Source organism: Antrostomus carolinensis, unplaced genomic scaffold (genome assembly GCF_000700745.2).
Source record: "Antrostomus carolinensis isolate BGI_N321 unplaced genomic scaffold, ASM70074v2 scaffold9262, whole genome shotgun sequence".
Taxonomy (NCBI): Eukaryota; Metazoa; Chordata; class Aves; order Caprimulgiformes; family Caprimulgidae; genus Antrostomus; species Antrostomus carolinensis.
In genome coordinates, this window is record NW_010301603.1 from 66778 (window position 1) to 78014 (window position 11237).

Here is an 11237-nt window from a genome sequence, read left to right on the forward strand (position 1 = left end):
CTGAGTCTGTGACACCTGGCCACTCAGATGATCATCTGAAATCCAGATGGATGAGGCAATCCAGTCAGTGCAAAATTACTGTTCTTCTTTCTTCTTCTTTTTTTTCTTTTTTAAGACTTCATCAGTAACCTATCTTGAGGTTTTTTTGTTTTTATTCTTGAATCACCATACTCCACTCATTCCAGTCTATGTGGCTATATTGTAGGCATCCCTCCTCCAGCCCAATAAATAAATAAATAACTTTGGACAATGACTTCATCTGGGCTTGGTATCCAGAAGCTCTTCCACAGTATTTGCGTTGCAATCAGGAAGCTGCACAAAGAGAGAGCTGAAAGAGATTTTGGCTATTTCCAGATTAGAAATTGAAAGGCATGACCAATAAATGAAATGTAGCAAGGACACCGTCTACAAGACACACCACGCGCAACCTGGGGAGCTGGTGGCCTGAGAAAGTGACCTCCATGGCTTCTTCGTTTAGTATGTGTGTAATTTAAGAGCTTGCCTTGTAATCCCTCCATTTCCGACCAGGAAGCCACCCCTCCCTCCCACCTCCAACTCTCTGTTACGGAGCAGTTTTCTTTCTTTGTGCAGCAAAGCAAGTCAGCAATCACAAAATGTGCAAAACATACAACAATTCACACAAGCCCTTGCAACATGAAGACAATTGCAGGCATTGTTTCAGCATGCAAGCACTGAACAATAAATAACTATATCTACGAGAAGTAACATAACAGGAATGGGACAGTTTGAATTACATATAAATACAGGGAGGAAAGGGAACAAGGGGCATTTGGGGGATGTAATTTTCATTCCCCACTGTTGCAAAAACATTTCACCACTGGGCTGTTTATTATCAAGTGGAAGGTCACTCACTGCACACAGGACAATGCAACGCAGGATTGAAGAGATGCTGTAGGCGCTGCCCACAGACAAGTATGCTCCGGTCAGCGGAGTTCAGCAGCAGCACTGCTGTATCTTCATTCACAGTGGCATCTCACCGTTTCAGATCTGGCCTGCTTCCCCTGCAGCTGGCGCTGGCACTTCAAACCACCACAAAGAGAGGTTGACAACCATTTCAAATTTCACATATAAACAGTGGAGTCCATGGAAATCAAGTGTTGTGTGTTGCACAGCTCAGAGAAGTTCTGTCTCTTTTTCTCCTTTGAAGGACTGATTAATATTGGCATTAATCCACAATTACTAACACAAGGACCAGATCATTAGGTTTGTCCATTCATATTTAAACCACGTGCTGAAGCACTGAAGACAGTTCTTTTTCCTCCCATTCCTTCATGTCTAGATTAGATAATTTACAAGGTGCAGATGATTTTCTTCAAATGCAAGAGATGCTGAACAATTTTTCTTCATTAAAACAGTTTCTCCAGATGTGAGGTTCCAATTCTCTTCTCCAAATAAAGAAGTAAACTAAAAGCATGGGAAGAAGGAAAAAAAATAGAGATAAAAGGCTTAAAGAATTTTGCTGAGACACTGTACCATAAGGTTTTTGTTAGATGTCAAAGAAAATCTAAAAGCTAGGCTTAGGATACAATCCAGTTGACAGGCCTCCCCGCCCGACCACCACCTCAGTGTTCCTGCGCAATAGCCAACTACTGATAAATAAGCCAGCCAAGAACACAATTATTTAGGGTCAGATTCTGCCTTTATTACTCTACTACCCTTACTCTGCAAAACATCCTGTTGATCCCAGACTGCTTAATTTTTTTGGTTTTAAATTCAATCATTTGAAACTTAAATCAAACTGGCCCAATACCATCCTGTACACTTCAACATTTCTGTGTCCCCCGAAATCTTAAAAGTTTGTGGACTTGTTTTAAGCAAACATAACCTTCTGCAACTCCTCTTCCACAAAAGCCTGCAGGAACACTTAGTTTTTTCTGTCCCTGGGCCAAGGCAAACCTGATTGGAATAAAGCAGAAGGGGAGGTGAAAGTGTCTCACACCAATGCCTCTGTTCACCATGAAGAATTCTGAACTGAATTTATTCACAATATAGAAAGGGACACATAATGCCCTTACTTAAAACGTATCTGCTATTCATTATAGCAGAAGTTTGCCTCATTTCTTTTCACACAGAAACGCACCATGTATCAATAATTCCATCCTGGAGTCTTTTATAAAAATGAATTATTTAATGAAATATTTAGCCTTTGGATGCTGAGACTGTGCTTTGCTTTTTCACTATGAAGCTGTATTAAAATCCAAACCATCATCAGCCCATCAGTCATTTCTGACAGCACTGCGAGAATTTTAGGAGTCAAATGCTACATCATTACAATGCAAAGGAGCCCCAGTGAACTCACAGTTCATTTGAAAACACATCTCTCCCAAGCTGTGCTGTCTAAGGACAAAAAGTAACACTCAGAGGGAACACTACACCATACCTAACATCCCAGAGTACCAAGCCTCTTTGCAACTGTGGGCTTGAAACAGACTACCTTCCTTATGTCCAAAAAAAGTCTCTCTGCACTTAGTGTTGATTAGTCTTTTCTAGACACTCTTCAGGGTAGCGTGTCATTCTTCCCACTGAAACACACATATCAACACTGAAGCCAAAACAACGTTCCTTGCCATGGGATGAACTTTAAAAAAAAAAAAACAAACCAAAACAAAAAAAAAAAAAACAAAACAACAACCCACTGAAATGGAGGAGGGAAAAAATTCCTCAACATACTCAAAAGCCCCAGGCTTGAGGAACCAGACAAAGCAGTCTGAAGTCTTCCTAAGAGCTGTCAGACTGGGGCCACACATGCCATGAAACCAGGGTGTAATCAGAAGTAATTTCCTCTTTGTCCCTCCCACCCACTGACTAAGCAGCAGGAGTCAGTAGAAAAACAAAACAAAACAAAACCAAACCAAACCTACTTGCTGGATGAGCACACAGCATCGGAGAGATTTCAGTCTACGGCTCTGTTCAGACGGTTATCTTGTGTGTTAGTTACGCCAGTTATTCTGTGTGTTAGTGAAGCTAAAATAATGCTTTTAACAAGATACTGCAGAGCAAAGGAAAGCTTTTGCACCGTTATATTCCGAGGACTCTTTTTCAAAATAAAACACTCCCTCTCATGTACTGTAAACTTCAGAACAATTAAGTCAGTCTCAGAAGAGTAAGTAAATATTTTTCTTGGCACAGACCTGAGTCGGGGCATTCAATACTGCTGCTCTGATAACACTGAGAACTGCTAAAAGTCAGTAATAATAGAAATTAACTGAAGATGTCAAGACATTGTTCCCAGCTAGGGAGGAAGGAGGAAGCCATCGCACTGAAATGAGGGCTTCCATTTGCTGGTTGTTGGGGGCACAGTTACTCCCAGCACCCGGGATCTGATAAGCCTCAAGGGTTTGCCCCGCTTTCCCAAGAGTCAGCCTGGAAAAAATGAAGCAAGGAGAAGAGAGAGGGCAGTGTCTTCCAGACAAACAACCACCTGAGACAAGAGCAGTTGATGGCACAACACAACCCAATTTCACACTGGATTTGCACAATGACCTGCTGTTTTGCACGGGCCCAGCCTCGTATTCTTTACTCAAAGCTCCCAGTCAGTTGAAAGACAACTGCAAATGCACCCTCAGTGCACCACAGAAGAAGGATTTTCATGACTACCCTACGTTTCTAGGTATATACTTCTATCTATACTGCTTCAAAGACATTTGAGTTTCGTTTCTAACTGCAAGAGTCAGGCAAACGTCTCCAGCTGCAAAAGACACTAGAAAAAAAATAAGAACTGTCCCAAGCAGAAAAACCTAGGGAAGTCTTTATACACAAGCTGTTCTCTCTGTTTTCTAGAGAACCTCCATCAGTCTGGTCTTCTGGGTAACTTAGATGCAAACGCAGAGCTTGTTTAATTACTGCAACTGTATTTATTTGCCTTGTTCCTTCTAACCTGTCTGCCTTCATGGTTACGCTATACCATGTTCAAGTCCAAAAAGAAATTACCACTCACAGGGCATAGATTATTCAGGATTAAATACGCCACTATATTTATTTGGTTGGCTGGTGGTAACTGTGCTTCTGTACTAAAGTCTCAAGGAGAGGAGTCGGGGAAAAGAGCAATACAATACTAAGGGGAGTCTGCCAGATTTGTTGCAAAATACACAGATTAATAGTTCTGGAAAATGTCAGTGACTTAACGAGAAAATACAAAAATAAGGAAAAATTAGTAATAGTTGAAGTAACAGTTAGTAGTTAGCATGAAAAACCAGATCTGAAAAATATTGGCAATATGTGCCTACAGGTATACAGATTTTTTAGCAGTTTTTTTTCATGAACCTTTTCTCCACTCCTCCTAAAAATCAGAAATTCACAACAACCAACCAAGCAAGGCCAAATTCAGACTTGCTTGTGAGAAGATACAATGCTGAAGTGGCATCTGGTAAGAGCTTGGCTTATTATGTATAATTAAATTGTTTTGGAACAGTGTGTGCTATAGACTAGTAATTACTGCAGCCCGCAATATTAATTATATGTCTTCCTGACACTGTATCTAGTCCAATATATATGAACATAACTTTTGAAAAAATCTGTATTTTAAATTATATCAATGGAGGAAATACAACCTTAGTCCATGCAGGTGCAACCATACCGTCTAGATGAAATGGAAAACCAGGCCTGAAGTGCCTGTAAAACCTTTCATAAGACAGCAAGTTTCCCCAAAGGCTGTCTGCATGCAGAAAGCATGCTGTCTGCCTGGAAATTCAAGTGAATTCACTATCAGGCTTCAGATCAGAAGTTACAGCATCTTTTTGGGCACTGTTACTGGATATATGGAGAGACCTAGCCTGTGTAGTCAGGCAAATGGCACTGAACCCTTGTTTAGCATGTGTTCAGTATTTAAATGCAGAGCAAGATTCAATTTCCAAAAGTATCTGCATTTCCTCACAAGTTGAAAATGTTATTTTTGCTCAGTCCTTTACACCTACATCATGCAGGAAAAGGCCCAGTAAAGAGAAGTGGGTGCAAGATGTGGGAAACCACTTTCAGCATCTGGCTTTGTCACAGATGTGGTGCCTGGCTTACAACAGCCCGTGAACTTATGTGTCTCAGCTGCTCCAGTTAACTGTCCTGAATATACTCACCCTCCTCAGAGCTGCTGCTGACAAGCTTTGTGAAAATTTTGCATTATTACAGTGGAATTCAAAGGTGCTATTTCTTACCTGATAATTTGTAATTGCAACATCGACATAATTATGAGGGGAGGTGCTTCCACGTGCTGACAAATGCTGTGGGAATTAATGAATAGGGCACAGTTGTTATGCTGTTCCATACATCTAATGTGGGATCGTAGCAGTCCAATGTTTTGCACCTCTGAATGCCAAAGTAGCCTCCAACCACATACAATTTGTTTCCAGATGCCACTGCATGGCAGCTCATTCGCTTCGCTGTCACATCTCCCACCTTAGTCCACTGGTATGTTTCACTGTTGAATTTGTAAGCAGAGCACGCAGAGAATTCAGTATCTCCACCCATAATAAAAATCTGGTTACCCAGAACAGCTGCAGCTGTGTAGCGCCAGGGCTGGGGGCAGGTGGCTGGTACTGTCCATCTGTTTTCACACTGATCGTAGCACTGAACTTTGGGCAGCTTGTCATGGCTTACGCTGGTACCTCCAAAAGCAAACAGCTTAAGCTTTGCGCTGACTACAGCTGCATTGCTTACTCCCTCTCGCAGTGGGGCAACCATGGTCCATTTGTTGGTCACAGGGTCATATTGTTCTACTTGTTTTAAGGATACTGAAGGGGAAGCTGGAAGGCAACCAGTTGCTGCAGTGTGTCCTCCTACTACATACAAACAATGCTTAAGTTCGGCAGAGCCATGCCCAAACCTAGCTACCAGCATGGGAGCAGCCTTCGACCACTCCTCGTGAAGGGTGTCGTACACCCAAACGTCTTTGGAGACTCCGTTTTCTGACCCTCGGCCCCCGGTGATATACACTTTGCAGCCTATGGCACAAGCGCTGAACTCTTTCCGTGGACTTGGTATGTCAGCCTTTGGAATGATCTCCTTTGCCTTTTGGTCCACCAGGTACAGCTTGTCACACATAAAGGTTTGGCCACCCAAAAGAAAAAGCGAATGGCCAGTTTTACGGGGTCTGGCACACAAACTAGTGACCACTCCATCATTCTGCAAGATCTTTAACTTGCATCTTATCGATTCTTCTACAATTTCTTTGCTTTTCCTTTGCTTGGTGATAAGTTCTTCCATGGCCACGTTCTCCATAAGGTATATGGCTGGCAAGAGGGCCAGTCTCACTGTCTGCAATAGCTCAGGCAGGTAACAGTGACGCTTACTCAGGTCGTAGTTGACCCAGTTGATAGCTGATTCATATACCAGTCTTTCATCTTCGGTTTCTAATTCTTCACTGGAAAGGAGCTGTACTACCATGTCTTTTGGCAGCTGGAGGAAGTCTTCACTTTTACTGATACTCTGGAAGTTGCTAAGGCACATCCTCCAAGAGAGTTCATACAGCTTGGTGCACTGGTGAGCGTCCGACAGCAGCAGCATGCCAAGACAGTTGGTGGGATGAAGGTTTTTCTCCAGAAATTCTGCACAAGCGTCCCGAATGTCCTGAAACTCTAGCATGTCACCGGCCTCCAGCAGCGACTCTGCATTCTCCTCGTTGATGATGACCCTGGAGGAATATGCGTAGTCCAGAAGAAGCTCCAAGACTTCCGGGTGAATCGAATTATGAAAATTGACTTCACTGTCCTGGCTCTCCTTCAGTCCTCCACTGAACATTGCTTCAAAATAGCGGCTACAAGCAGCTAGAACAGCTCTGTGGCATGGGAACGACCTGTTCCCAGCATGGAGAAGTACATCTGTAAAAAGACGCTGCTGACGCAGAAGGTTCAGGTGAGTAAGGACACTATCAGCATAGGATGACTTGTGGAACAAGTATATGTTTATGGAGCCAGTACTGGCCCTAGATTTGCGATTTTCATGCATGCTGACTGACATTTTCTTCCACACCTATGAACAAAGAAAAAAAAAAAAAAGAGTAAGATTAATGAGACAATTAAGTTCATTATTATTTTTACATATCAAAAAGTGTACCTATTATTCACGATAAGATGGGGAGAAAGACCTTAATTTATAGATGAGTGGACAAACAATTGCATCTACCTTTGGCATGTGTTTATTTTTTTGTAAGATGAGTTTCATAAATGACATACTCTAAATCTGTTGCCCAAGAGCAGGTTTATCTTGGGAAACCTGATCTCCAACTTTCAGAGCAATACAGTAAGCAAGTCGGAGGAGAAAGAAAAGGAACCAGGACTGATTTTCTCACCCTTCCCCAACCTAGACCAGCTGATTCATTACATACATACACATGCACATGCTTGAAACATTCTCCTGTACTGAATCATAGCAGGAAGAGCTACCAGACAGAATACCTAAGGAATGTCAAAAGCTGCACGGGAAACAAAAACCTACTAATCCCATTAGGAAGCTTCCCTTTGGTATAATGATTCCATATGAAACAGCAGAGAATGAAAAAAGGGAACTTTAAAATTAAAACATGACAACATTCATAAATTTACACTTGCAAAACCTTAAAAAAAATATGACAAGTGAATTTTAGAGATTTTATCTTGAACTCTGCCAGCAGCCGCCTGCTGTAGTGATACAGCATATACACAGGCAGAGTCAGCAGAAAAATTGGGTTTAACTATCAGCTGAAGTCACCAAGGCATCACTTCTGAAGCTACTTCAAGAGTCAGGTACTCAAGAGCACAAGCCATTGGTTCATTTTGAGGTTCGTAGGAGACATAAAACACCTACTCTAATCCTAGCAAACACAATACTGTTTGGTTCCTGTTTGGAGGTGAACGTTACAGCCATCTGCCATAATATGCAGGTCTGTGTGTGATTACAGCAGCAAGTTTCCAGACTTAATTAAAAGTCATACCAAAACAGTATGGAGTATAGGGAAAGGGAGGAATACTGGCAGCCACATAAAGCTAATAGCCAAAAAGCCACAGTGCAGGTACTAGGAGGTGAAGCATTCAGAGCCCTGCGCAAGATGTGGCTGTGACCACCACTGTAATAATCTCACTTCTCTCTCTCCAAACTGCAGAGGAAGCTTGGAGAAAAAATAGAACCAAACTTCTCTCATTACTATGACACTCACATGCCCAGAGTCCTTTTACTGCACTTTCAAATAAGGAACAGGGCAAAAGCCTACCTGGGAAGTGCCCAATGTTCAAAGTCAGAGCACAACCTGGGGCCACTTGTGTAGGTTTTTAATGTGGATATGCTTCCCCCTCTCACAGACTCGAACATTTTCATATTACTAAGCATGTTATGTTTAAGCAGTACAGAACTGCACAACTCTATTCCACATTTCACGCTTCAAGATGACACAAGAACTTTACAAACCCCCAAAAAAAGCATTTTTAAATAAAAACATGCATTTTTTTTCTAGATTCATATGACCAGAACCTTCAACAAAATTGAAACCATGTATGATTAATCTAGGCAGCAGACTCCATTTCAGAACAACTGATTTGTGTATACGGAATATATGACACCTGCACATTAACCACAGCATGGCCAGTACCATCCTTCTCGCTAGCTGTGCCAACATACATAGTAACTGATTCATCACATCAAACAGCAAGCTTGTGATACACCTCTCCCTTCAGTCACAGCAAAAAAGCCCCTCAAACCAACATCAATTAAGGAATAAAGAGACACTTTACTGCAAAAGTACATTTCCTTTAATACGGAACATGACTTCTGATGAAATTTAACTGTGATTAAAAAGAACAAGCAACAGAGCTCAGGACACAGTACACAATCCAAATCCTCCAGAATAGAGAGGAATCCTTCCCATCAGAGCCACAGGGCAGAGTATCTGTCTCACTCTACCATGCGAAAGTTTGGGAAGTTATTTCACCTAGACCAACCTATTAAATGCACTAAGTACAGAACAACTTACAGAGGCTGATACATCTTCACAACACAAATCCTTTTACAAGGAAAATTCAATTACCTTTAATGCAATTGTATTGTCTGGCAAATAAAAGACTCAGATAGCATTTAAGGATCCTGAGCACTAATCTCAGACTAAAATTACCCACTTAATCTATAGCCAAAAAGATTACACTGACCATATACAGGTTTAAATATGCTGGAACTGAAGGATTACAGAAAGGGTCATGGCTTGAAATACTAGTACATAAACGATTTGGAGACACAGATGGGAAGGTGAACCCTTTACTGCAAAATTTTAAAACTTCTCCAGGCACTTTACCATTTTAAATGTTATTATGATGCAGGGCAAAGCATTCACTGGATCTATACAGACTGGCTTTCCTCACACTGAGGACCTACTCCTGCAAGGTCTCCTTGCCAGGGAGCGGGACAGGAGCTAAACACCCACTGACCAGAGACAATAGAGTCATCAGGATACCAAGATGCTCATTGCCTCCCTGCTCTCCATCCCAATTAAGTGAATGTGTAGACACCACAGTCCAGGCATGTCAGGATCTCTATGGAAATACAGTTCCTCTCCTTTTACCCCACATATAGGGGTAATCCAGAGGATACTGAAAACTTTCTTTATCATGGACACTGAGTTCAGAAACAGGGCAGGTAAAGTTCATGTCAGAGGCTGCAAATGTGGGTGCTCAGATCTTTCAGCAGGCTCCACTCCTGCAACTGCCACTGGCTCAGCATCATTCAGAATGAGCCCATAACCACAACAAAATAGAGGCAAACATAAAAATCCCACCCTGCAGGGTTGAGGTAGACCCTATGTTATGCAAACGTTGGAGGCTAGTGAGCTACAGACCATATGCAGAGGGGAGGAACAGATCACTGCATGTTACCCAAGCCCACCCACAGCCATAGTAACAAACATCCCTGTAAAAAAGAAATTATAAGAGCCACCCTCAATCAGTTACTGAATAAGGCACTCAGTGTTTCACCCCATTAAAGCAGAAGACTTGATCTTTCAGTTAGCAACACCATTTTTTACAAAGCATAAATTTCATGTATGCTGGTCTTTAACTGTACCAGTAACGTTCGCTTTATCACCACAATGTCATCTATTGAGAAGAATTTAAAGTATGCCAATTGACATTTAAGATAAGCTAACCTATTTCCCCAAACAGAACAAAGATACTTATCTATACATATCTTTTTCCTCCACTGTGGTTGCTGATATGATTTCACACATGGACTAGTTGAACAAACACCCTTACAAGAAATTATCATAATTTACTAACAGGCAGTGTTTCTGTAAACGGTCCATTTGCAGTTTTTGACAAATAGCTTAATTCAGAGCCTTACAGGAATATTAAAATGTATAGAGAAATCAAAGATATCATTTATTTGGTGTTGGAAATTATGCAAGCCTCAAATACTTCAGCAGAGGTAATTTAGAGTCAGTGAGTAAATGTTCATCTTGAATAATATAAGTCAACTCCCTTCAGGCATTTTTTCCTTAGAAATAATAATATTTGTATGTAAAAGAGAAGAAGTGGTCAGTAAATTAGAGACACAGATTTTATCTAGGAACAGAGGTTGAACTAAGACTTTGATTTATAATTATACTTCAACAGACTACTTGTCACAGCAGCCCAGTAGTAAACACTACTTTAAGACTAAACAGACTCCCTGCCCTACTTCTTAAGAGCTCTGCAGCATGCAGGTCTCAGCCTAAACCAAATGAAAAATTAAGTATTTTCAAATTAGTGACACATCCCTGATGTAGACTCATTTTAATGCAACTCTGTAATTACATGCTGGTGGCTGCGTTTTTGTTTAGAATCAGTGAAACTGCTCAAGGAGAGGAAATCTGCTAAACATCCCATCGGTTTAACTAACACCGCTTTCAATTGCTAAACCTGCAGCGATGCGATCAGTTTTGCCGAGGCAAATCCTGACCCTACCTAGAGTCCTCTAGCACAAGCTCAGTGGCTTCCTAGGACCTGCAGCGAGATGGAAAGCAGAACACGCTGCTCCAGCTAGGAACGCATTACTGCTCACCACATGCAGACAAAGAAACCCAGCTCTAAATTCCCCTCAGTACACTCCATCGTATCGCCTCAACAACTCCGTCTCTGAAAACAAACTTGCTGCGTTTCTTCCCAACCTGACAAAGCAACAGCGCGAGAGGTTAAAATGCATCTGGTTTCCTTTACCGAGCAACAACCACATGCAGAAGTTTCTGCACCAGCGCGGGGAGAGCGGCGCCGCAGCCAGCTCCGGCAGCAGCG

General features: G+C 41.8%; 1 protein-coding gene across 1 annotated transcript; it reads right to left on the bottom strand.

Annotated features, from left to right (window-relative positions):
- Positions 1-1128: 1128 nt before the first annotated feature.
- On the bottom strand, positions 1129-6975 carry ENC1 (ectodermal-neural cortex 1). The gene is made up of 2 exons (XM_010163525.1): positions 5169-6975; positions 1129-1425 (listed from the first exon to the last, which is right to left on the bottom strand). Exon 1 carries the CDS (start codon positions 6967-6969, stop codon positions 5200-5202), a length of 1770 nt encoding a protein of 589 aa, XP_010161827.1. The 5' UTR covers positions 6970-6975; the 3' UTR covers positions 1129-1425; positions 5169-5199.
- Between the last annotated feature and the right edge of the window lie 4262 nt (positions 6976-11237).

Bases quoted from the DNA above. Each gene is read 5' to 3' on its own strand.
- ENC1 (XM_010163525.1), bottom strand. From the start codon at position 6,969: ATGTCAGTCAGCATGCATGAAAATCGCAAATCTAGGGCCAGTACTGGC.